At 43.7% G+C, this 27,192-nt stretch overlaps 1 protein-coding gene across 2 annotated transcripts; it reads left to right on the forward strand.

The window, feature by feature from the left end:
• The first annotated feature begins 3,139 nt into the window (after positions 1 to 3,139).
• CCDC149 (coiled-coil domain containing 149) lies at positions 3,140 to 25,279 on the forward strand. Of its 2 annotated transcripts, none has more exons than XM_081332480.1 (12): positions 3,140 to 3,302; positions 8,515 to 8,676; positions 9,967 to 10,005; positions 11,551 to 11,658; positions 12,820 to 12,936; positions 13,576 to 13,748; positions 14,680 to 14,752; positions 15,597 to 15,681; positions 16,928 to 17,072; positions 18,331 to 18,407; positions 20,771 to 20,875; positions 24,256 to 25,279. In XM_081332480.1, exons 1-12 carry the CDS (start codon positions 3,255 to 3,257, stop codon positions 24,693 to 24,695), a joined length of 1,572 nt encoding a protein of 523 aa, XP_081188606.1. In that variant the 5' UTR covers positions 3,140 to 3,254; the 3' UTR covers positions 24,696 to 25,279. The 2 variants fall into 2 exon arrangements, with proteins under 2 accessions (XP_081188606.1, XP_081188607.1); XM_081332481.1 differs by lacking the exon at positions 3,140 to 3,302 and adding an exon at positions 4,029 to 4,158.
• Positions 25,280 to 27,192: the final 1,913 nt, after the last annotated feature.

Below are 27,192 nucleotides of genomic sequence, written 5' to 3' on the forward strand. Positions count from 1 at the left end.
TGGAGAGTTGCCTGATTCACCTGCTATGTAGGGAAAGGAGAAAAACAGGCCCATTACTCGAAGCCTGTAGTTTGTAAGTATGATGCAGAGTAACTGATCCAAAACTTTGCAAATCTGTCATACTGGAATCTCAGGTTTGTCCCCATGCTAACTTCCTCAAGAAGCAGGGGAAAATTGTCCAAGCTTCACAGGTTATTAACCACTTCTACTTCATCTTTAGCACCCTCTACGTATCTGATTAAATACCAAATGGGAATATATGTGTGTTGTAAATATGGATCAGAATGAGAATATAGAACCGCATTGAAGGTTCAAAGCCTACATTCTGGGCGTACTTTCTGTGTGGCTATGAACAACTGGGTTTTAGAGATAAAATACGCACCAGAAAGAGACTGAATTGGAAGATGGAGGCTCTTTGTGTTTAATATTGTGCAGTAATTCTCACATTCGGTCCGGAAGGAAAAACAAAAAATTCACTCCCCATGATTTGGACAAAAGGTCTCAATTGTGTAATTAAGTAATCTACAAAGCTCTTTTTTCGATTCATCTCTTTGATTAGCTTGCAAGGACTGTTTAGAGAAAGCTAACTCAACAGTTTGAAGGGATTGTATGCTGCAGTTGTACTGTGTTGAAATTCAAAATCACTGCATCTTAAACTGCCACATTAAAACACCCAGATTATGAGACTAAACCAAAGAGGCCTAGGGTTAGGTTACCATGAACTCGGAGAGCAAAATGGACATTGCCAACAAATTCGGAGTGCTTGGGTATGGTTAGGAGGGCGCTGACTTTTCTAGGCTGCCCTATCTGTGTTTCCTGGTAAAATACATGGGAAAATCCCATAGGAGGAAAATTCCACTTAGGCATATTCCATTCCATTCTATTGTGTTGTGTTCCATATTCTATTCTATTCTATTCTATTCTATTCTATTCTATTCTATTCTATTCTATTCTATTCTATTCTATTCTATTCTATTCTATTCTATTCTATTCTATTCTATTCTATTCTATTCTGTTGTGTTCCATATTCTATTCTATTCTATTCTATTCTATTCTATTCTATTCTATTCTATTCTATTCTATTCTATTCTATTCTGTTGTGTTCCATATTCTATTCTATTCTATTCTAATTTCTGTTGTGTTCCATATTCTATTCTATTCTATTCTATTCTATTCTGTATTCTATTTTCTATTCTATTTTCTATTCTATTCTATTTCTATTCTATTTCTATTTCTATTCTATATTCCAATTTCTATTCTATTCTATTCTATTCTATTCTATTCTATTCTATTCTATTCTATTCTATTCTATTCTATTCTATATTCCAATATCTATTCTATTCTATTCTATTCTATTCTATTCTATTCTATTCTATTCTATTCTATTCTATTCTATATATTCCAATATCTATTCTATTCTATTCTATTCTATTCTATTCTATTCTATTCTATTCTATTCTATTCTATATTCCAATATATATTCTATTCTATTCTATTCTATTCTATTCTATTCTATTCTATTCTATTCTATTCTATTCTATTCTATTCTATTCTATTCTGTATTCTATTTTCTATTCTATTCTATTCTATTCCTATTCTATTTCTATTCTATATTCCAAATTCTATTCTATTCTATTTTATTCTATTCTATTCTATTCTATTCTATTCTATTCTATTCTATTCTATTCTATTCTATTCTATTCTATTCTATTCTATTCTATTCTATTCTATTCTATTCTGAAATAAATCCAGTAAATATAAGGGGAGATTCAAAAGGAAACATCTGGGTAAGGTTGACCTTGAGAAACATCCACCTGTAAACCACCATATGATACGCCCATGGGAGTTTGATTATAGCTTCCCTTTGGCACCCTGGCATCTTATTTTGCGCAAATAATAAAAGAGAAAGCTGGCCAACCCAGACTGGGGCTTTAAAACAGAAGGTGGGTTGAGAATGTAGAAATTGGCTTCCCGCTGTTTTAAAGTTTGGGATGTAAATTTTGGGATGAAAGAAGTCGGCTTCTGTGTTCTCCTTTGGGGTGACCTCTCTCTGCATGGCCACTCTTTAAAGATCTCCCGGGATCCATTTATGCTGCCGGATTGTTTTAGACTATTTTACTGAAATCCCACTTGATTAAAGAAAATAAAGATGGATAATAGGATGGAAAGACGAAGTTCAGGTCTCCTTTGACTGCTCAGGGCGAGGGTTTTCTTGGAAAATGCTTCTTACTGGATCTTCACTTCCCATTCTAGGAATTCCCATACGGTTTCCATCCCTGGACAGGAAGTCCTCGACTTACGACCATTCATTTAGTGACCAAAGTCCAACAGCACTGAAAAAAGGGACTTACGACCATTTTTCATAAGTTTGCAGCATCCCCTCGGTCACGTGATCAACATCAACATGGCAACTGACTCCTATTTAGGACGGTCCCAGCGTCCCGGGATCCTCTTTTGCGACCTTCTCACAAGCAAAGTCAATGGGGAAGCCAGATTCCCTTAAGCCGCTGTGTTAATCTTAACCACTACAAGGATTCATTTAACAGCTGTGGCTAGAAAAGTCGTAAAATGGGGCAAAACGCGCTTAAGAAGTGCCTCGCTTAGGAACAGAGATTTTGGGCCTCCATTGTGGCAGCAAGTCGAGGACCGTACAGGTGGTCCTCGGCTTAGGACCGCAACGGAGCCCCACATTTCTGTTGCTAAGCGGGGCAGTCGTCGGGTGAGTTTGGCCCCATTTGGTGACCTTCCCTGGCGCCGCCGTGAAATGAAGCGCTGCGGTTGTTAAGTGAGTAACCCGGCGGTTGAGCGACTCGGGCTTCCTCATTGACTTCCCTTGTCGGAAGGTCGCACAAGGTGGAGCAGGAGACCCTGCTGGGCAGTGCAACCGTCGTAAGTGTGAGTCAAGTTTCCAAGCGTCTGAATTTTGACCACCTGACCCTGTTGGGGGGGGGGTTGGTCGTTAAGCGCGAAAGAGGGTCGTGAGCCCCTTTCCTCAGGGTGCCGCCCTTGTAACCTGGCACGGTCGCTAAGCGAAGCGTCGCAAGTGGAGGACCACCTGGGTGAAGCCCGAAGGCTTTCCCAGCCCGGCCTCCGCGCGGCCCTCCTCCCGAGCCGGAAAAGCTGCGGCCAGGCTCCGGCAGGGACCCGCCTCTCGCCCGGCCGAGCCGCCCGCCTCGCTGCCTCCCAGGCGGCCGGAGGAGGAGGAGGAGGAGGAGGCGGCGGCGGCGGAGGAGGAGGCGGAGGGCGGCCCGGCCATGAACGGCAGCCGCCGCGAGAGCGACTGGCAGGGGCTGGTGGGCGAGGTGAGAGGCCGGCAGGAGGGAAGGAGGCCGCCGGGGACGGAGGGGCGGCGGGCGGGGCCCGGCTTGGCCTGCTGCGCGCTCGGCCCGGCCGGCCCCGGGGACTCCCCCGCTCCCCTCCGCCGCCGCCGCCGCCGCCTCTGCCGGCCGGGCTGCTTGGTTGGGGTGGAGGCTCTATTTGAGGAGGAGAAGGAGAAAGAGAGAAGGAGAAAGGAAGAGGGAGAAAGAGGGAGGAGAAGGAGAAAGGGAGGAGAGAGGGAGAAGGAGAAAGAGAGGGAGAAGGAGAAAGGAAGAGGCAGAATGAGGGGAGAAGGAGTAGAAGGAGAAAGGGAGGAGAGAGGGAGAAGGAGAAAGGAAGAGGGAAGAAAGAGGGAGAAGGAGTAGAAGGAGAGAGGGAGAAGGAGAAAGGGAGGAGAAAGAGAGGGAGAAGGAGGAGAAGGAGAAGGAGAGAGGGAGGAGAGAGAGGGAGAAGGAGAAAGGGAGAATGAGGAAGAGGGAGAAGGGGAAAGGAAGAGGGAGAAAGAGGGGAGAAGCAGTAGAAGGAGAAAGGGAGAAGGAGAAAGGGAGGAGAAAGGAGAAGGAGTAGAAGGAGAGAGGGAGAAGGAGAAAGGAAGAACAAGAAAGAGGGAGAAGGGGAAACGACGAGGGAGAAAGAGGGCAAAGGAGTAGGAGAAGAAGGAGAAAAAGGGAGAACGAGGAAGGGGAAAGGAAGAGGGAGAAAGGGAGAAGGAGGAGGGAGAAGAAGAAGAAATGAAGAAGGAAAAAGAGGGAGAAGGAGAAAAAGGGAGAAGGAGAAAGAGGGAGAAGGAGGGAGGCGGAGGAGGGGTCTGGACCACGCGCTCCCCTCTCCTGCTCCCAGGTCTGCAGGCAGAGGAGGGCTTCCCCTGCCCTGGAAGAGAGTTGGGGCCACTGGGCCCTCCAAGGGATTCCCAGAATGCACCTGGGGCCCTGGGGAATTCGGGGGGGGGGCGTAATTCCTCTGCTGGCATGGGGGGTGGGAGGGGGGGTGGTGGCTCTGCAGGGCTTTGAAGCTGCGGCTCCTTCTGTGAAAGGAAACAAATGGAGGACAATCAACCAGTGGAACAGAAGTCGCCTCCAGAAGTGGTGGGTGCTCCATCACTGGAAGCTTTTAAGAAGAGGCTGGACAGTCCCTTGTCTAGGAAATGCTGTAGGGTCTCTTTCCTGAGCAGGGGGTTGGACTAGATGACCTCCAAGGTCCCTTCCAGCTTTATTATTCTGAATTCTATATGATTCCTTGGGAAATCAGTGTGCATGTTGGGATTGTTCTGTAACTCACATCGTGTACTTTCTGTTGAGTGGCTACGCACACGCAAGACATTTGAGCAATTGTTGAATTTAACCTTTGCTTGTCAAACCACCTGTTGACTTAAAAGAACTAACCCAACAGGTTCTGGACAAGCCGGGCCAAAATGTAAAAAAAAAAAAGAGGCAACAGGAATCAGACGTAGCTTACTCTGTGTGGACGTAGCTGCTCACTCTTGCACTGCAAGAATTCCTCGACTTTACGACCACAGTTGGGTCGAGAATTTCTGCCGCTAAGCGAGACGGTGGGGGACCTTTCTTGCCACGGCGGCTAAGTGAATTGCTGCAGTTGTCAAGTTGGCAACACGGTGGTTAAGTGAATCCGGCATCCCCCCATGGACTCTGCTTGTCAGAAGGTCGCAGAAGGGGATCACGCGACCCCTGAGACACTGCCACCGTCATAAATATGAGTCACTTGCCAAGTGTCTGAATTTTGATCCCGTGACCAGGTGGGATGCTGTGACGGTCGTAAGCGTGAAATACGATCATGTCATTGTTTTCCCTCCTCCCTCCCTTCCTTCTTCCTATCTTCCTTCCTTCCCTCCCTTTTCCTCCCTCCCTCCCTTCTCTCCTTCCCTTCTTCCCTCCCTCCCCTCCTTCCTCCCTTGTCCGTGGTCCTGGCACTTGATGTGTGCTCAAGGTGTGCTATTGCTAGCCTTGAGATTCTTCAAAGCTGCCGACCGCAGTTGCCTCTTAGGAAAACGCCAGGCAAGGTTTTACGTCCATGGAGTGACTTTAAGGCTAGAGCAAATAAAGGTTCAGAGGAACAACCCCTGCCACAAAAGCAACAAACGCTTGTGTTTGCGCTGTGTGTGTGTGTGTGTGTGTCTATAAGTCTATTTTGGTCTAGCTGGGGTGTAATATTTAACCAAACTTCGCCTGATATCTAAGAGCTAAGCCGAGTCACACCTGGTTGGGATTTGCATTCAAAATTGCCAGGAGGTCCCAGATTTGGACAGAAAACTATCCGGATGTTGAGGAGTTTGGGAAGTTGAAAACATCCTGGAAAAACAGAAGGCAAAGCTGCTGTCGCATTATTGCCAGGAAAATGATATGCATGTGCCCGTGCAGTATTCCCAAACGTGACTCAAGGGAGAGTTTCCCTCCTCGCGTTTAACTAATTCAATTCTTCGTCCTCTTCTACTTTCTGGGGCTTTCGTTTCGATTTAATGCCTAATGCCAACCTGGGTCTAGGCTATTTTGGCTTCAGGTACGGAATATATGTATTGTTCCCAAGAAGGTGTCAGCATTTAACTGACCCTGGCTATTTTTTTAAAAAAAAAAACAAAGAATTGGAGCTGAGTAGCTACTGGATGGGAGACCACCGAAAGATCTCAGGGCAGTGGCTTAAATTGGGAAGATTATGAAAATGCTGGATTTTTTTTTTAAAAAATAAAAGCTGCCCTGGGTTGTACTAAAGAAAATTGGGATGAAATTCTAATGGCAAATTAAAAATAAATAATGAAGATGACTCCAAAATCATTTTCATCCATTACTGAGAAAATAATATAACAGAATAACAGAGTTGGAAGGGACCTTGGAGGTCATCTAGTCCAACCCCCTGCTCAGGCAGGAAACCCTGTACCATTTCAGACAAATGGCTGTCCAGTCTCTTCTTAAAAACGTCCCGTGTTGGAGCATTCACAAGTTCTGGAGGCAGGTTGTTCCACTGGTTAATTGTTCTAACTGTCAGGAAGTTTCTCCTTAGTTCCAGGTTGCTTCTCTCCTTGACTAGTTTCCATCCGTTGCTTCTTGTCCTGCCTTCGGGTGCTTTGGAGAATAGCTTGACTCCCTCTTCTTTGGGACAGCCCCTGAGATACTGGAAGGCTGCTATCATGTCCTCCTCCTAGTCCAGGGGTAGGCAACCTCGGCTCTTTTATGACTCATGGACTTCAACTCCCAGAATTCCTGAGTCAGCATAGCTGTACATGAGTCATAAAAGAGCTGAGGTTGCCTACCCCTGTCCTAGTCCTTCTCTTCATTAAACTAAAGGTAAAGGTAAAGGTTCCCCCGCACATGCGTGCTAGTCATTTCCGACTCGGGGCCGGTGCTCATCTCCGTTTCAAAGCCGAAGAGCCAGCGCTTGTCCGAGGACGTCTCCGTGGTCATGTGGCCGGCATGACTAGACGCCAAAGGCGCACGGAACGCTGTTACCTTCCCACCGGAGCGGTCCCTATTTTTCTACTTGCATTTTTTACGTGCTTTCGAACTGCTAGGTTGGCAGAAGCTGGGACGAGTAACAGGCGCTTACTCTGCTACGCGGCACTCGGGATTCGACCCGCCAAACTGCCGACCTTCTGATCGACAAGCTCAGCGTCCTAAACCCACTGAGCCACCGCGTCCCTTTTCATTAAACTAGACACCCCCAATTCCTGCAACTGTTCCTTGTATGTTTTAGCCTCCAGTCCCCTGATCCTCTTTGTTGCTCTTCTCTGCAGTTTGCTTTTAGAGCCCCCGTGTTTCTACAAACTAATAGGAACATACATTCAGTAGCTTTCTGCATATATGGCCAACAGCAAGAAAACCATGTCAATGGTATCCAATGTTATTCTAATATTAACTGTTTTGAAAGCTCTGTGTTTTTATGGCTTTTAACTGTACCAGGTTTCAGGCATCCAGAGATGGGATGACTTTAAGGGGTCAAGCAAAAATGGAGTGTATGTACACAAGTGAAAAATTGCCTTCATTTCAAGATGGGCAAAGCTTTTCCTGGTCTTCATTTCTGATGTTTAAATTGACATGTGGGTGTATTTTTAACAGGACGAACCCTACAAGATTACCCAATGCCTTCATCTGGCTGTAAAACCATTTGCGTTTCAGCATTAATGAGGGCTAAACAGATTTATCGATAAAAATAGCTCGGCAGGAAGAATTGTCATCTGATACAAAAGAGAACTGCCTTCTTATGAAAACGGTCCTAAGTCACAGTTTTTCAGTGCCCTGGTGAATCTGAACAGTCGCTAAACAAGCTGCTGTAAGGCGAGGACTACCTGTATTGTGTCCAGCAGGGATCTTCCCTCGTAATAAATAAAATAAAATAAAAATAAAATAAATAGAATAAAATGAATAGAATAGAATAGAATAGAATAGAATAGAATAATAAAATACAATGAATAAATTAAAAGAATAAAACAAAACAATAAAATTAAAATGAATAAAATAAAATAATAAAATAAAATGAATAAAATAAAATAAAATAAATAAAAATAGAATAAAATGAATAAAATAAAATAAAATAAAATAAATAGAATAGAATAAATAAAATAAATAGAATAAAATGAATAAAATAGAATAGAATAGAATAAAATAATAAAATACAATGAATAAATTAAAAGAATAAAACAAAACAATAAAATTAAATAAAATGAATAAAATAAAATAATAAAATTAAATAAAATGAATAAAATAAAATAAAATAATAAAAATAGAATAAAATGAATAAAATAAAATAAAATAAATAGAATAGAATAAATAAAATAAATAGAATAAAATGAATAAAATAGAATAGAATAAAATAAAATGAATAAATTAAAATAAGAATAAAATAGAATAGAATAAAATAAAATTAATAAAATAAATAAAATAAAAAAATAAAAAAATGAATAAAATAAAATAAATAAAATAGAATAAAATAAAATAAATAAAATGAATAAAATAATAAAATTAAATAAAATTAAATAATAAAATTAAATAGAATAAAATGAATAGAATAGAATAGAATAGAATATAAATAAATAAAATAAAAATAAAATCTCCAGAGACATTCCCACGGTTCTTAACTTAGGGAAGCAGGCCTTCTTCTTCTTCTTCTTCGTAGAGAGATGTCTCTGAATTTCCATTTTACTTTCCAGGAAGTAAGAAGGGCTAAACTTCTGCCTTGGTTTTCTTGCAGTACCTGGTGTGTAAACGGAAACTAGAGAGCAAGAAAGAAGCGCTGCTGATTCTTTCGAAGGAACTTGATTCGTGTCAGCAGGAAAGAGACCAGTTCAAGCTTATGGCTAACCAGCTACGAGAAAAGCACCAGTCGCTCAAAAAGAAATATCAGGAACTCATTGTACGTAGCCGGTGTGAAAATTTGGATAGGGTAAAACCTCTTCCTTCTTGTAATGCAGTGAGCCAGGTTAAACATCCCGTTATCATCCTTTAAATTCTGATTTTCTAAAAAAAACTGCTGTGGACCATTCCTATTAGTAATATTATGTGAACTCTGAACAGGCTTACAGCCGAAACATTTTTGTTCCATACAGTAGTAACCTAAAGCTTAATTCTAAAGCTTCCTCTTTCTGCTATGTGTTCAAGATGGACAGGGATTAATATTTATATGTTGCTTATAGGTTAAGGGTGTAGGTCTATACATATGTTGCATAGAGTGTGTTTAAATGTGTGTTAGGTATGTGTACACTTTGAGAGCAAGCAACTAAATTTCATTTTTAATGCGTGCCGTTGTGCCCACAGTAAAAAATGACAATGAAGATCTGTCTGTCTGTCTGTCTTTCTGTCTATCTATCTATCTATCTATCTATCTATCTATCTATACCTACCTACCATCTATCTTATCTATCACTCCTATCTATCTATCTATCTATCTATCTATCTATCTATCTATCTATCTATCTATCTATCTATCTCTCGATCTATCTATCTCTCTATCTATCTATCTGTCTATCTATATCATTGATAAATAATATTTATTATTTTATTTTATTACTTTTATATTATTTTATTTTATTTTACTTTATTATTTTATTTTATTATTTTATTTTATTTTATTATTGGTACAATGGATAGTAACACAACCCTAATGTGTCATTCTTGGGTTTCGGGGCTGACAGTTGGTGTGGTTCTATCTATCTATCTATCTATCTATCTATCTATCTATCTATCTATCTATCTATCTATCTATCTATCTATCTATCTATCTATCCCTACCTACCTACCATCTATCTTATCTATCACTATTCTATCTATCATCTATCTATCTATCTATCTATCTATCTATCTATCTATCTATCTATCTATCTATCTATCATCGCTATCCTATCTATCATTTATATCTATCTGTCTTATCTATATCTATCTATCTATCTATCTATCTATCTATCTATCTATCATCGCTATCCTATCTATCATTTATATCTATCTGTCTTATCTCTATCTATCTATCTATCTATCTATCTATCTATCTATCTATCTATCTATCATCTATCATCTATCTATCATTAATGTGAGCCATTGTGCCCACAGTAAAAAAAAGGCCCAATAAAGGTTATCCTCCTCCTCCTCCTTTTAATGCCTATTTTCGGTGTTGCAATACTTTACTAACGGGTTAATCCTTTCTTTTTAGGATGGCGATCCCTCTCTTCCTCCGGAGAAAAGAAAACAGGTAGGTTTTATTTCAGACTAATGTAACTAACAGTTCCAGTTCATGAATCCAGGTTGAATTGTTTTGAGTACAACATTGCATCCAGATAAATATTTTGGTTTATTCCATGTGTTTGATGCTTAGTTTTGCAAAAGGGTACCCCAATAATTCCGTACACTCCTTTGCCAGTCATAAAGGATTTACCTGTAATCCCCTTTTTAAGGACAGCTAATCCTGAATTTAGGACCACGATTGAGTTCAAAGTTTCCGCTGTTAAGCGAGACATTTGTTAAGTGAGTTTTGCCCCATTTTACGACCTTCCTTGCCACGGTCGTTAAGTGAGTCAATGCAGTTGTTAAGTTAGTAACCCGGTCGTTAACTGAATCCGGCTTCCCCCATTGACTTTGCTTGTCGGAAGGTCGCAAAAGAGGATCACGTCACCCTGAGACGCTGCGACCGTCATAAATAGGAGCCCGTCGCCAAGCGTCAGAATTTTGATCACGTGACCCTGAGGGGGGGGGGCTGCTGCAATGGTCATAAGTGTGAAAAGGGGTCACACGTTACTTTTTCAGTGCCATTGTAATTTTGAACAGTCACTAAATGAATTGTTATAAGTCAAGGACTACCTGTATAGTCCCAAGATATTTAAATATTTTTACTTCTTCTGTCTTAGGACTGTTAATAGACCAAAAAAAGTTTTATTTTTTTGGTTTTTTAGGTGTTAGTGTCATTCTCAAGGATTGTTAATATATCAGCAAAATACAGGAAAGGAAAAAAAAACAGAGACTGACACATTTCTATCTCACAAAAAAACATCCTTATATTAGCCATATAGAACCACACCAACTGTCGGCCCCTAAACACAAGAATGACACTTTAGGGTTGTGTTACTATCCGTTGCGCCAATAATAAAATAAAATAAAATAAAATAATAAAATAAAGTAATAAAGTAAAATAAAATAAAATAATAAAATAAAGTATAATAATATAAAAGTAATAAAATAATAAATAAATAATATTATAGTATAATATAATAAAATAAAGTTAGAATAAAATAATATAATAAATAATAAAATACAATAAAATAAAAAAATAAAATAAATTGAAATGAAATAAAAATATATAAAAGTAATAAAATAAAAGTAATAAAATAAATAATTGAAATGAAATAAAATATAAAAGTAATAAAATAAGTAATATAATAAAATACAATAAAATATAAAAATAAAATAAAATAATAAAGTAATAAAATAATATAAATAATAAAATACAATAAAATATAAAAACAAAATAATAAAATAAAAAATAAAATAAGATATAAAATAGAAATAAAAGCACAGTAGGATTTGCTGCCCTGGGTATTTATGCATATTTTTTTTCTCTTGCCCTCTGTTGCTATTTATCTATTACCTGCAAGCTATATATACATGCTCACCTGGCTTGATTTATTTCACCCTTGCATTAACTTTAATTCTGGAAAAGCATCAAAAGCCAACCCGTTTCTTTTTCCTCTCCGCTGCCTCTTCAGGTTCCTCTTGTGACCGTTTTCCTGTGTTTTTCCCCCAGGCGAATCTCACCCAGCTCCTGAGTGATTCTCGGGATCGGAATAAGCACTTAGGGGAAGAAATCAAAGAACTGCAGCAGAGGCTGGGCGAAGTGCAAGGAGACAACAAGGTAGGGCGGGAATTAAACACAATTATGCAAGTAGCCCTTGGCTTATCACCACAATACAGCCTGGCGTTTCCATCTTATGTCACTGTTCTGTACCAGCCTGCTACCGGCCCTGCAGAAAAGGCAGGGACAACCCCTTTTTCAAGAAGGCAAGAGGCTGGAATTACGCCTGCCAAATTTATTGCAACAAAAACAAACAGAACAAGACAAACCAAGAAACAGGAGCTTTAAGAAACAGGAACTATCCGAGCGGTTGCCTTCAGCAAACCAGCCCTCCCCACACATTCCCCTTATATAGAGTTCAGGGCGTGGCTTCTCTCTGCCTCCTTCCGAGAAGCCCCATTGCCTTCCTCTGTTTACTCCTAATTGACTGCCTCCTGCATCGGGCGTCCTTGAACAGGGCCAGCTGTGGGTCATCTTCATCCACGCTGTCAGGCTCACATAGCTGGGTCTCCGTGGTGACCAGGTGGGAGGGGCCTGGCTGAGGGCTCTCATCAGCAAGCTCTCCAATCCCCTCAACAAGCTCTTCAACACCCCCCTCCTCCTCTGAGTCGTCCGACCCAACTGCCGAACCCACAGGCTGACCCTGAATCACAACAGTCACAAGGGTTGTAAGTCAAGGCATCCGTGCATCTGTCCTGATTTTTCAGCACTTTTTTGGTGGCAGTAGTTAAACAACGGCGGTGGTCATAAAGCAAATGCAGCAGTCGCAAAGTCGTTAAGCAAACCCATTGTCCGCAGTGAGCCTTTACGTAAACACAGGCGGTCCTCGCATTACCACCACAACGGAGGCCAAAATTTCCGTTCCTAAGTGAGACATTTGTTAAGAGAGCTTTGCCCCGTTTTACGACCTCTCTTGCCACAGTTGTTAAGTGAATCCAGCTTCCCCCCCTTGACCTTCCGTCGGAAGGTCACAAAAGAAGATCACGTGACACCCCGGGACACGGCAACCGTGCCAGTTCCTGATCCTCTGGATTTCGATCACGTGACCAGAGGGAGGCTGCAAGTGTTGGAGCACCCACAAGCTCTGGAGGCAACTTCTGTTCCGTTGGTTAAAGGGTCAAATATCTTTGCAATATACCTTCAAGATCGTGCCTAGGTAGGTTTATTATTTGCCTGTGAATTGCAATTCTGGATTTTTATTTTGGCTTTTTTTCCTTCCAGCTTCTTCGGATGACGATTGCCAAGCAAAGGCTTGGAGATGAAGAAGTTGGGGCACGTCATTTTGCCCCCCATGAACGCGAAGATCTCGTCCAGCAGCTGGAGAAAGCACGAGAACAAGTAATTGAACAGAACGGCTGCTTTTGTGAACGTACATTCTGACCTCTTCCATCCTAGATTTCAGGTCTTGGCAGGGCAGGTCATTGAAAAGAGGTTTGATTTGATCAGACCAGGATATCCGTCGGGTCCAAGAGTCTGTTTCCAGAGCCCAAAATGCAACGGGTTAGTCCCAAAGATGCTTTTTCATGAGGCAACTGGATTTTCTTGTATAAATAAAAAGGATTTATTTGCAAATGACCGGCTATCTGCAAGGAATATAAATCCTTCCATTCCCCACCATCCAGTCAGAGCTGAAGAAGCTTCTGGGATGAGAAGGGAAAGGTCTTCAAAGAAAAACAAGGAAGTCCCGTTGCCTCCTGAAAAAGCACCTTTGGGACAACCTTGACCTGAGTGACGGAGAATCTCCATAGACCAGGGGTCTTCAAAGTTGGCCCTTTGATGACTTGTGGACTTCAACTCCCAGAATTCCTCAGCCTCAGGAATTCTGGGAGTTGAAGTCCACAAGTCATCAAAGAGCCAAGTTTGAAGACCCCTGCCGTAGACATTCGTTGCTGAAAATAGACATGGGAGATAGAAGGAGAAACCTTTGGAAGTTCTCCTGATCTTCAGTAACTCTTTTGAGCTTGGCTGTCTTGCCAGATTGAGACTCTCCAGCTTGATCTTCAAGCTACGTTGGATGAGCTCCAGGATGTGAAGGAAGAACGTTCTTTTTACCAAGATAAGTCCGACAAACTAAACCAGGAGCTGAACTATGTTCTCGGGGGCCACGTCGACCGTATTATCGACATAGATGCTCTCTGTATGGAAAACAGGTGAGTTTGCTTGGGACTCAATCACGATTTGCTAGGACAGGACGTAACGTCCCTTCAGAACTGCGTTTACACCAAGAGCGTTCATCCTAGGGCCCTTCCTTGCTGCAAATATTGTAGGTTGTGCTAACGCTGCAAAAACAACTTAGGGGGGGGGGGGAAAGGAAAGTGATGGTAAAATCAAAAATCAAAAGAGCCGAAGCACTGAAGAGATGAAAAATTGCATTAACCTGTTAACGTAGTAAGGTAAAGATTTACCCCTGTTTAGTCGTGTCCAGTTTAAGGGGGGTAGTGGTCATCTCTGTTTCTCGGCCAAGAGAGCCGGTGTTGTCTGAGGACACTTCCTTCCATTGTCGTGTGGTTGGTATGACTACATGCCAAAGGCACATGGAGTGCTGTTACCTTCCCATCGAAGTGGTGCCTATTTATCTACTTGCATTTGAATACTTTCAAACTGCTAGATTGGTAGGAGCTGAGGCAAGGACAGGAGCTCACTCCGTCACATGGTGCTCACATCTCAAACCTGGGCTGTCATCTTTCCAGCTTTAACCATTGAGCCATATTATTCCCTTAGCTCGGTATAAAGGGATTAATGTGGCTGAACAAAGTTTTGGACCTAAACCTCAAATCCACTTTTTATTACGAGGAGGAGGAGGAGGAGGAGGAGTCGGTGCTGGGACAGGGAATTGCTGGGGAACACCAATTCAGGCTCCGAAGCCTTGATAAATATTCCTTACACCGGTGGTATGTGGGTGTGCGTGAGTGAGTGGGACAGCACAATTGACAATTGAATGCAAATTGTAGGGTTTTTGTCTCTGCTTGACTCATTATTTCTCATTTCTTCCTTTTCCCCATGAAGCTCGCAGCTCATTTTGAAAATACTTAATAAATGGCATCTGAGTAATATATCGCTATTTTCATCCCCAAATTTCAGATACCTTCATGAGCGATTAAAACAAGTGCAGGAAGAGGTTAACATTCTGAAATCAAACATTGTGAAATACAAGGTAAATTACGCCGTGAACTGTAAGGGGAGAATCATGTAGTCCATTTTTTGCCGTGTAGCATATTTCAAATTTGTTACAAGGCTAATTAATGCGGGCTTTTCACTTCCTTTGTCTTTGAAATATTTATTTCTTTCACTACAGAAAAAACACCCTGCTCATATTTCTCCATAGTTTTTAAGTGCAATTAGGTCATTTAATTGTTGGTTTTTTAAGCTGAAGTTTAAGGCAGCTTTTAAACGTAATATTTTTTGTTTATATTTATTCTGTTTAAATATTTATTATATTTATTCTCTTGCCCAATTCATTCTGTGTTATCTGCCTATCAAAAGATGAGTTTCAGTTCTTTTTATTCCCTGTGAAATTGTATGAAAATAAGAATCTAGTTCTAGTTTTACCTAGTTTGGGTCATGAAACGTGTGCAAGAAAACGAGCAAACTCAGCGACCACCGAGGTCCCCACAATCCTCCTCCTCCTCTCCACAAACCCCACTCCCTACTAGCACTGATAATGTTACCTAGTTGGGTTATTACAAGAAAACAAATAAGCTCAGAGAGCACCAAAGACACACCTGCACACTTGTCGACGCTGAGCTACAAATCTTCTTTATTAGTAAAATAAGAATCAGAATTTCCTTTTTAATACATATTTTTCCTGAGGCCTTCACTCCTTTCTTTAGAACGCTCTTATAAAATGTCTACAAGAAAACAAATAAGCTCAGAGAGAACCAAAGACACACCTGCACACTTGTCGACGCTGAGCTACAAATCTTCTTTATTAGTAAAATAAGAATCAGAATTTCCTTTTCAATACATATTTTTCCTGAGGCCTTCACTCCTTTCTTTAGAACGCTCTAGAAAGAAGGAAAAATTTCAAGGGCCACAGCAAATCAAACAGCAGCGCCCTGACTGGGATCCTTTCTGCAAAGCAAGGTATGGCGCAGAGCTTTTGTCTTTCTTCTAAAATTGAAAGTGGTGGTCCTAATAGGATGTTTGCACACCAGGATCTGGTATCACTTTGTGTCCGTCTCTGTGTTATTTCTGCTTCTGGTGGCTTTTCTTTGAAACTGCAGCAATGCTTGCATTTGCCTTGGAATTCGCAGGGGTCTGCATCTTCACAGATCACAGGGTCTTTTAAAGGAACAGTGGAATGGTGGCTGGGCAGTCAGGAAGCTTCCCCTCAAAACAATCCTTCACATTTTTTTTATGAACTGACATATAACTGCACAACATGTGATCAAAAATATAGACGAGGGCATTAGTAATTTATGTTATTAGTATTTCTTTCTTACAGAATGGGAAGGGAGGAAGAGCAAGGGTTATTGTTTATTAAACCTATTCTACTCTACGCTATTCTATTCCATTCCCCATTCCTCCTATCCTATCCTATCTTATTCCATATTCTATTGTATTCCATATTCTATTCTATTCTATTCTATATTATTTTTTAATCTATGCTATCCTGTAATTCTATTCTATTCTATTCTATTCTATTCTATTCTATTCTATTCTATTCTATTCTATTCTATTCTATTCTATTCTATTCTATTCTATTCTATTCTATTCTATTCTACTCTACTCTACTCTACTCTTCAATCATTCTATTCTATTCTATTCTATTCTATTCCATTCCCATCCCATTATTCTATTCTATTCTATTCTATTCTATTCTACTCTACTCTACTCTTCAATCTATTCTATTCTATTCTATTCTATTCTATTCTATTCTATTCTATTCTATTCTATTCTATTCTATTCTATTCTATTCTATTCTATTCCATTCCATTGTATTCTATTCTATTCCATTCCATTGCATTCCATTCTATTCTTTTTCATATTTTCTATTCTATTCTATTCTATTCTATTCTATTCTATTCTATTCTATTCTATTCTATTCTATTCTATTCATTATTCTATTCCATTCTATTCTATTCTATTCATTATTCTATTCCATTCCATTCCATTCCCATTCTGTGTTGTATTCTGCTCTGTTCTATCTACTCTACTCTAGTCTAGTCTAGTCTACTCCACTCCACTCCATTCCATTCACCATGTTGGTTAAAATTCTGGAAGTTAAACCTGCACATCTGGAAGTTACCATGGTTGAGAAATGCTACTCTGGACAGATCTCCAATTCTTGGAGAGCTGCACACCATAAAAAGATTCCTAAATTTTCTAGTGCAAGAACTGTTATCTGAAGATCACGGCTGCAGTTTACCAGCAACGCCTCAGTCCATTTCTGATCTCAAATCCTTGGCCACTGCTTTATTGGAGACCATCCATGAGAAGAACATGGTCATTCAGCACCAAAGGCAAACCAACAAGTAAGTGATTTTTCTACGATATAATGCTGTGGGACTTCTCTACACGTCGTGCTGATCCACTGGCATTCACTGAAGTGTGTAGTGCTTTGTGGAACTGTCTAGGCTTAGCACAGTGGAAAACATTGGGGGGGAAAGGTGGAGGTGATAAACAGGCAGTCCTCTACTTAGAAGCATTCATTTAGTGAACATTCAGAGTTACAAAAGTAGTGAAAGAAGTAAATTATGATCAGTTTTCATATATATACATATACATACACACACACACACATCTCTGTGTATCACTGTTGCAGCATCCCTGTGATCATGTGATCAAAATTTGGGCCCTTGACAACTGGCATGTGTTAACAGAAGAGGAGAATAATGAAGAATAGAATAGAATAGAATAGAATAGAATAGAATAGAATAGAATAGAATAGAATAGAATAGAATAGAATAGAATAAGAAATAGAATGGAATGGAATGGAATGGAATAGAATAGAATAGAATAGAATAGAATAGAATAGAATAGAATAGAATAGAATAGAATAGAATAGAATAGAATAACATGGAATGGAATGGAATGGAATGGAATGGAATAGAAAAAACGGAATGGAATAGAGTGGAGTGGAGTGGAGTGGAATAGAATAGAATAGAATAGAATAGAATAGAATAGAATAGAATAGAATAGAATAGAATAGAATAACATGGAATGGAATGGAATGGAATGGAATGGAATAGAAAAAACGGAATGGAATAGAGTGGAGTGGAGTGGAGTGGAATAGAATAGAATAGAATAGAATAGAATAGAATAGAATAGAATAGAATAGAATAGAATAGAATAATAGAATAGAATTAGAATAGAAGTTTTGGAGTCAGTTGTGGCTGTGAGTTGTAAGACAAAAGGGAATGACGTGTCACGGCCCACTTGTGGCCAACACTCCACAGCCAAAACGGTCACTAAGCGAACTGCCGTAAGTCAAGGACTTCCTGTAGTTCTTACCTCACCCATTTCGCTACTTTAAGAGGAAACCTCTTGGAAAATCAGTTTTGAGCTACGTATATTAATGTGTGAATTGTGGGCGGCCCATTTTAAATGTGCCGTGACACCTACCAAAAGGTTATAGACACATTCGTGCTTGCATGCATCTGTGTGTCTGCAGGAGAGAGAGAGAGAGAGAGAGAGAGAGAGACTCTTGCAGAGAGAATCCTAAATGGCCTCTGTAAATCTCATTTCCCCCCCCCCCCACTTTTTATATAAAGTATTCAATGCTTCTTTCAGAATCTTAGGCAACCGGGTGGCAGAGTTGGAGAAAAAACTAAGAACTTTAGAAGTGTCTGGGTTATGGAGCCTCCCAGGTTAGTAGCATTTGGCAAAATTTCTTCTTAATTGCAAAAGTCCATCCTGCTTGGATCCGCGGATATATTGTGCTGATAGAGGTAGCCCTCAACAGCTCACTTAGTGACTGTTCAGAGTCACAACGGCACTGCAGAAAGGGACCGTTTTTCACGCTTACGACCCACGTTCAGGTGATTTACATTCGGATGCTTGGCAACTGAGTCACATTTGCGACGGTCCCGGGGTCACGCGATCCCCTCTGGCGACACGCAAAGTCAGTGGGAGGAAAGCAGACTCATTTCGCAACCACGTGACTAACACCTGAAGTGGTTCACCTTGACCACCGTGGCGGGAAAAGTTGTAAGGCGGGGCGAATTCACAGATTTCTCACTTCAGGATGTAAATTGGCGGTCGCACGTTGAGGACTACCTCTGCTCATTTGTGGCGAGTGGCGAGGAGGATTTGCAACCCCTGACAAAAGGCTGGGAGCGGCCTCTTCGCTCGCGTCGCACTTAACCGGAGAGGCTCTTTCGTTCAAATGTTTTCGAACTGAGGGATTCATAAATTGGTTGAGGAGACGTCTGGGATGCCGTCGTGGCTGAACGCCTCGCTCTGTTCTTGTTCAGACGTCAAGCTAACATGGCTCTAATAACGGTTTCCTTTCCTTTCTTCTCTCCCCTGCTGCCCGAAGGCCTCAGCTACGATGTCTCGGTGGGATTTGGGAGTAGGTCATCCTTGTTACGTTTTGAGGAACAAACCTTAAATGTGCACAAAGCTTTGTCGCTGGCCCGTATAATAAATAGGAATGTTGCCTGAATGTTTTTTAAGTTCTGTCTCCCCACCCCGGCCCCGGTTAAGATATTCAACTTAAGACAGTCACAAGAGGAATAGAAGTTCCTTGCACAATTGTTTCTAATCTGAAAGGAGAGCAATAAGGGAAGAAGCGTTTCTGAAGGGAAGAGTTGCACGTTGCGCACAATAGTTGGGGAGGGAGGGAGGAAGGAGAGGGAAGGGAAGGGAGGAAGGAGGGCAGGAAAGGAGGGAGGAAGGAAGGGCAGGGAAGAAGGGAGGAAGGAGGAAAGGGAGGGAGGGAAGAAGGATAGGGAAGGGAGGGAGGAGGAAGGACAGGGAGGGAAGAAGGAAGGGAGGAAGGAGGAAGGAAGGACAGGAAAGAAGGATAGGGAAGGGAGGAAGGAAGGAAGACAGGGAGGGAGGAAGGATGGAAGAAGGGAGGAAAAGAGGGAGGAAGGAGGAAGGACAGACAGGGAAGGAAGAAGGAAGAAAGGGAGGAAGGATGGAGGAAGGAAGGATGGGAGGAGGGAGGGAGGGAGGAAGGAAGGAAGGAAGGAAGGATAGGGGAGGAAAAGAGGGAGGAAGGATGGACAGGGAAGGAAGGAAGGAAGGAGGAAAGGGAGGGAAGAAGGAAAGGAAGGATGGAGGAAGGAAGGACAGAAAAGCAGGATAGGGAAGGGAGGAAAGGAAGAAAGGGAGGAAGGAAGAAGGATAGGGAGGGAGGGAAAGAGGGAGGAGGGAAGAAGGGAGGGAGGGAGGGAAAGAGGGAGGAGGGAAGAAGGGAGGGAGGAAAAGAGGGAGGAAGGACAGGAAGGACGGGAGGAAGAAGACAAGGAAGGAGGGAGTTAATGGATGCCGTTTGAGGCCAGGCTCTAATTTGGGGGTCTTCAAAAACCCTCCTGAGGTGAGGGCTGCAGCCAGACGGGGTCTCCTAAATAGAGGAGTTCGTAAGAGGGTCCCTTTCCGTATTGACTGGGCCGAAAGTTCAGGAGCGTCGGCCGTCTCGACTGCCGAGTTGGCGCCTCCAGGCCCGTTTGGATAAGCGCTCCACGAACGCATAATTATCTCTCCGCCAGAAAGCTCAGAGCTAGATTTTACCAAAGCGATTCAGGCTATTTGTGTATTTTATGTGCGCCTCCGGAAAGAGAGGAAGAGTTGATTCTCGGAGGAGAAAGGGTCAACGTGGGTCTTGATCAAGTGCTCGCTCGGATTCCCGAGCGCCAGAGAGGAACAGGAGAAGGGAGAAGGGAGAAAATAAAAATAAAAGAGCACGTTCCTGGTATCCAGCAGGCTCTCCTTCTTTCATAAGGCAGAGATTTCTAATGTAGCGGGGATTTTTTTGAGCCTGAAATTCCAGTTTTAATCCGAAGTCCCTGGGATTATTGGATGGGGGCCTAAGAGTTGATTAAGCTCTCAGCAATTCAATAAAGAGGGAGGAACAAAGGGAAGCGAGAAAGGCCAGGCTGCTATTAAACAGGATAGCTTTGTTTTAAATGCTTTTAAGTTTGATTTTGTTTTCTTTTTTTTTAATCTCTTTTGGTTTCGGACAGGATAAAGAGAAACGCATATGTTCATGTCCTTACCATTACAGGTGGCAAGGATACTATTACGTTTGTTGAACCGGCTCTTCCTGCTATCCAGAGGTCACGTTCGCCGTTGCTAACGTCGGTGGAGAAGCCACTACGGAATCTAGAAGGTAAGCAACCGAGGTCCTAATTGTTCTGTACCAGCCTGCTACCGGCCCTGCAGAAAAGGCAGGGACAACCCCTTTACAAACGGCAAGAGGCTGGAATTACGCCTGCCAAATTTATAGCTACAAAAACAAACAAGACACCAACCATGAAACAGGAGCTATGAAACAGGAACTATCCAAGCGGTTGCCTTCAGCAAACCAGCCCTCCCACACATTCCCCTTAAGTACAGTTCAGGGTGTGGCTTCTCTCTGCCTCCTTCCGAGAAGCCCCATTGCCTTCCTCTGTTTACTCCTAATTGACTGCCTCCTGCGTCGGGCGTCCTTGAACAGGGCCAGCTGTGGGTCATCTTCATCCACGCTGTTAGGCTCACACAGCTGGGTCTCCGTGGTGACCAAGTGGGAGGGGCCTGGCTGAGGGCTCTCATCAGCAAGATCTTCAACCCCCTCAGCAAGGTCTTCAACACCCCCCTCCTCCTCCTCTGAGTCGTCCGACCCAACTGCCGAACCCACAGGCTGACCCTGAATCACAACACTAATAACAGTAATTCCAAATTTAGGAAAAGCCCCGAGGATGTTGCCTTGAGACTGGGGTTATCTGAGGGGGGGGTCTCTCACCGGTCACATCCGCCCGACCCACCGGAGTGGGGAGGCGAGGAAGGTTGAGGGTCCTGGCCTTCTCCGTGGTGGCTCCCTCTCTCGGGAATATCCCTCCGGAAATCAGACGGCAGCTCCACGGTCACGCGACCAAAATGCAAAACCGGCTTGGCGACTGACTCGCGCTTATGACGGTCGCTGTGTCCCCTGGGATCACGTGATCCCCTTTTGCGACCAAAGAAAGTCAACGGGGGAAGCCGGATTCGCTAATAGGATTCGCTAATAGGACAAGTTCAGTGATCCACTTCGCAACTGGGTCGAGGAAGGGCGTCAAACGGGGGGGCAAAAGGCGCTTGAGAAATTTGGGGCTCCGTCGTGGCCGTAAGCCGAGGACCATCCGGTATTCCCCGTCTGAACGCACATTTTAAATATTCTGCGGAGCAATTAACGGGAAGTAGCTGCCGACTTCTCGAGTTCCCCCATTTCTTTCCCGTTTCCCCCCCTGCCTGCTTTTTTCTCCCGCCACAAACCCTTCCACCTTCTGAGCGCCACGGGTGGAAACAGCCACGCTCATTAACACCCCGGAGATTTCAGGTCTCTCGAGCTGCTCCCGGACCCGTAGTAAGTGGGTTTCAGAAAACCGTATCCTAAGAATTGCCTCCGAATCAGCTCGGCTCGACTTTAGCTTAACCCCCACTTCTTTATTGCTTAAATACATGGTGGTGGGATTTTTTTCCGAGGGGGGGAAGTGGGAGGTGTTCCCCCCCCCCGCTCGGTGTTTGAATCCAATATAACGATCATGAGGGAAGGATGAAGGCTCGATAGGTCTCATTGCCCGGCTGGGCTCAAGCGAGGCTGGCAGAGTCATCTTGAGCCAGTCGGGTGCCTTGCAGTGAAGCCGCTTCCTCCGCTCTCCTGGAGGGGCAGATTGAGCCCAAGGAGAGCCAAACACGGATGGGGAGATTCCGCTTGGGATGGGCGGCTTTTTTGGGCTCAGAGAGCGCTAATGAGGTTATTCTAAGGAAGGGAGGATTTTTTTAGTCTTGAAAGGTGAACTTGCTAGATTTTCCTCCTCCTCCTTTTCCCCTCCTCCTCCCCTGCTCCTCTTCCTCCTCCTTCCTTCCCTCCCCCTCCTTCCTCTTCCTCTTCCTCCTTCTCCTCCTCCCCTTTCTCCTTTCCCCCTTGTCTTCCTCCTTCCCTTCCTCTTCCTTTCCCTCCCTCCTTCTCTTCCTCCTCCTCCTCCATCTTCTTTTTCCTCCTCCTCCCCCTCCCCTCTTCTTCCTCCCCTGCTTCTCTTACTCCTCCCCTCCTCTTTCTCCTTCCTTCCATCCCTCCCCCTCCTCCTTCTTCCCTTCCCTTCCTCTTCCTCCTTTCCCCCTCCCCCTCCTTCCCTTCCTCCTTCTCCTCCTCCCCTTTCTCCTTTCCCTCCCCCTCGTCTTCCTCCTTCCTCTTCCTCCTCCTTTCCCTCCCTCCTCCTCCCCCTCCCCCTCCCCTCTTCTTTCTCCCCTGCTCCTCCTCCCCTCCTCTTTCTCCTTCCTTCCTTCCCTCCCCCTCCTCCTTCTTCCCCTCCCTTCCTCTTCCTCCTTTCCCTCCCTCCTTCCCTCCCCCTCCTCCTTCTTCCCCTCCCTTCCTCTTCCTCCTTTCCCTCCCTCCTTCTCTTCCTCCTCCTCCTCCTCTTCCTCCCCTGCTCCTTTCTCCTCCTTCCTTCCCTCCCCCTCCTCCTTCCCTTCCTCCTTCTCCTTTGCCTCCCCCCTCCCCCCTCTTCTTCCTCCCCTGCTCCTCTTACTCCTCCCCTCCTCTTTCTCCTTCCTTCCTTCCCTTCCCCTCCTCTTCCTCCTTTCCTTCCCCCCTTCTCCTCTTCCTCCTCCTTCCCCTCCCTCCTCCTCTTTCTCCCCCTTTCCCACCCTCCTCTTCTTCCTCCACTTCTTCTTTTTCCTCCTCCTCCTCTCCTTGCTCCTCTTCCTTCCCCTCCTCCTCCTCCTCCTCCTCCTCCTCCTCCTCGCATGCAATACTGCTCTGGTTGATGAAGCTACAGTTTTCCATTACAATCAAGCCAGGAAAATAAATACAAAAATCAGTTCTTGAAAAAGGACGGGGAAAAATTATTGCATCTCGGTCAATAGACCGAGAGAAACAAAAAACACTCAAATTTGTTAAGAGAAAAAGAGAAAATTCATAGGTGGTCCCTTGCATAGCGGTGGTCCTCGTTTACGGTCTGTTTCCAGTTAGGATGGTGATGGGGGAAAAAATCACTTTATAAGCGCCACTTGCATTGATGGCCCACTTTGCAGGCCTGCAAAGCAAAGGAAAGCTGTGGTAAGTTCCTAAGCACAAGTTGCGGTTCCACTTAGCAACCACTTCACTTAACGACCAAGTGGCCGGTTCCAGGTATGGTCACTAAATGAGGACCATCTCTACTGTCTGGGGTGACAGCCAGAACCTTTATTTCTTTATTATGTGTGGGGAGAAGAATTTTTTTGTTTCTTTCAAACAGCTAAAAGGATAAGAATTAGAACTAGGCCTTGTCAAAAGGTCCTTCACCCCCAAAGTCACGGTGTAAATCAGGGGTGCCCCACCTTGGCAATTTCAAGACCTGTGGACTACAACTCCCAGAATCCTCCAGCCAGCATGGGGAATCCTGGGAGCTGAAGTCCACAGGTTTTAATGTCGCCACGGTTGGGCACCCCTGGTTTAAATTCTGCCCGTGAAAATTACTTGTTCTAATATGTGTTGCTCCTGATCACTGTCCAGACGGAAATGTACAACATTCCCATTTTTCTCCCGTGTAGAAGATCAAACAAGGCAGCCGCCAATCACGTGTCCTGCTAAAACAGAACGGACTCTTCCGGAGGAAGCTGCTCTCCTTGCAGAGGACTCGCGGGGAAACCCCAAGAGCAGCCCTCAAGCCAAGACTTTCCGTTCGTCGTCGTCCCAGGTTCTGTCAGAAGAAGGGGACCCCTGTGGCCTTGAGAATGACCACACCAAGCAGACCAAAGATCGGTCGTCCACTGCAGAGCTGGAGGATGGAAGAAGAGACGGTCCGACAGACGAACAAGGTAGAAGCCATGGAGAACCGGACAGCTGTGCTGACGGGGACTCTCCTGTCTCCAGCTCTCCTCCATGGAGTTCCAAAGAAGCATCCGAGCTGGAGAAGAAACCTCTGGCTGAAAACCAGACTGGGGAAGAACTGAGGGGCACCCAGGAAAACGGGGTAGCATCGTGTAGTTGAAGACCACCAAGGGAAATCCATGGCCATGCTGGAGGTTAAAGACGCTCCCAAGTTCATTCTTTCAACTTCAAGCTTGAGTTACATTCCATATGAGACACCTGAAGCTAGGAAGGTGGAAGATATTTCTCCTCTTCCTCCTCCGTCTCCATCTTCTTTGTCTCCTTTTCCTTCTTCTTCCTTCTCTTTATCTTCTCCTTCTCCATCTTTATCAATCTCCTCCTCTTCCACCTTCTTCATCTCCTCCTTCTCCATCTCCTTCATCCTTATCTGTCTTCTCCTTCTCCATCTCCTTCTCCTTATCTATATCCTCCTTCTCCGTCTCCTTCATCCTTATCTATCTCCTCCTCTTCCACTTTCTCCTCCTCCTTCTTCTCCTTCTCCATCTGCTTCATCTCCTTTCCTTCTCCATCTCCATCTCCTCCCTTGTCCTTATCTATCTCCTCTTCCTCCTCCTCCTCCTCCTCCTCCTCCTCCGGGCTCTTGGTGAACATTTATCCTCCCATTCTCCATCTTGGACGTTTCTGCCTTTTTGTTTCCCAGATGGAGATATCGTTCCTCCCGCCAACGCTAGAGTGTATACAAAATAAATAAATAAAGGCATAAATAAAATCCTCCTGTAAATATCAGTGAAGGGGTGTCATGAGCGTGGTTTAAGATCCTAGAATGATCCTGGCCTCTTCCATTTGCTAGGATGAACACTGACAGGTCCTGGCTGCCCTCTGACCTTGCCTGGGTATTTTTTTGGCAGACGTTGCATTTCCAAACCAGGCGACGTCATCGGGGCTCTAGCGGTGCACATCTGCAAGTAAAGAACCAAGCTCAGAGAAAACCAGGGATCCCTCGTTCCAGCCCTGAGCTACAAATATTCTCCTTTCTGGTTAAAAATCCTGGTGATGCCTACAGTTGTGTGGTACAAACCTGGTTCCCTCCTGACCTTCTCAGGCTAAGGAAAGGAGATTTTAGAAGTTGCACATCCTCCTCCTCCTCCTCTATTAAAATGGACAGTCTATATTTCAATCAACCAGAATAGAGCTGGATGGGACCTTGGGAGTGTGGAGTAATTCCCAAAGAGATAAGACTTCTTCCAAATCCAGAGGAGCAATTTGTTTGAAGATGAAGTTTTAGTCTCAAGCTCCCATCCTAGTTGTACCTTTGGCCAAAGTCAAATGAAAGAAGCTGGGTAAAGCAAAATCAGTCCATCAGAATAGAGCCGGAAGGGACCCTGGAGGTCTTCTAGTCCAACCCCCTGCTCAAGCAGGACACCCTAGACCATTTCAGACTGGTGGATGTCCAGCCTCTTCTTAAAAAGTGATGCAGCACCCACAACTTCTGGTGGCAAGCTGTTCCACTGGTTGATTGTCCTCAACTGTCAGGAAGTTTCTCCTTAATTCCAGGTTGCTTCTCTCCTGGATTAGTTTCCATCCAGGAAACTAATTAGTTTCTTCTCTTGCCTTCAGGTGCTTTGGAAAATAATTTGAGGCCCCTCCCTTCTTTGTGGCAGCCCCTCAAATACTGGAATCCTGCTATCATGCCCCCCCCTGGTCCTTCTTTTCTCTAAACTGGCCATTCCCAAATCCTGCAATCGTTCTTCACAGGTTTTACTCTCCAAGCCTTTAATCATCTTAGTTGCTCTTCTCTGCACTTTTTCCCAAAGTCCCAACATCTTTTTTGTAATGTGGTGACCAAAACTGGATGAGGCATATTCCAGGCATGGCCTTAATAAGGCTTTTTAAGACGGTGCTAATACGTCACCTGATTTTGATTCTGCGCCTCTGTTTATACAACCAAGGATTGGATTAGCTTTTTTGGCTGCGGCTGCACAAGGCTGCCTTGTGTTTAAGGGATCCTCCCCTAGGACTCCAAGGTCCCTCTCACCGTTACTGTTTTTAAGCCAGGTCTAGCCCAGTCTGTGCTTGCACCTTTGTTTTTTTCCTGCCTGGGTGTAAAACTTTGTTTTTCTGCACCTTAAATTGAGGGGTGGCGAGGAAGAGAGGAAAGGCTGCTTTGTTTCCTTTCTGACCCATTAATTTGTGGTCCGTGGCTGAAATGATGCTCCTCGTGGCCATTTCTCATCTGAAAGGCTTGTCATGGGGACAGTCAATTAACTTCCCGTAGGAAAGGACAACTGGAGGGTTTTCTCATCCTGCAGAGGGAACCGTCCCGTGGACCAATTTCAACGGTGCCCAGGGGCGGCTCTGTGGTTCCTCGTAGGACGGGAGCTGTGCAATGTTTATCGTGGAGATCTTGTAGCCGTTGCGCTGAAGGGGAACTCTGATTCCCGCCTTGTGATTCGTTTTGGTTTTCTTTCTAAAATAAGAAACACATCTGGGCAGCTGCAGAGCTAGTCTGGGCTCTGAGCCCTAAAGACAATTTTTCCTACTGGTTTGGGAACCTAATTGCCTGTAAATGTTCATTTCCCACTCAGGGGACTTAAAACCAGTTGGAGGGAGGATTAATCCCAATTTAGCAGTAAGAATTACCTTTTTTTTTTAAAAGG

The sequence above is a fragment of the Vipera berus genome, assembly GCF_964194415.1.
Source record: "Vipera berus genome assembly, chromosome: 7".
Taxonomy (NCBI): domain Eukaryota; kingdom Metazoa; phylum Chordata; class Lepidosauria; order Squamata; family Viperidae; genus Vipera; species Vipera berus.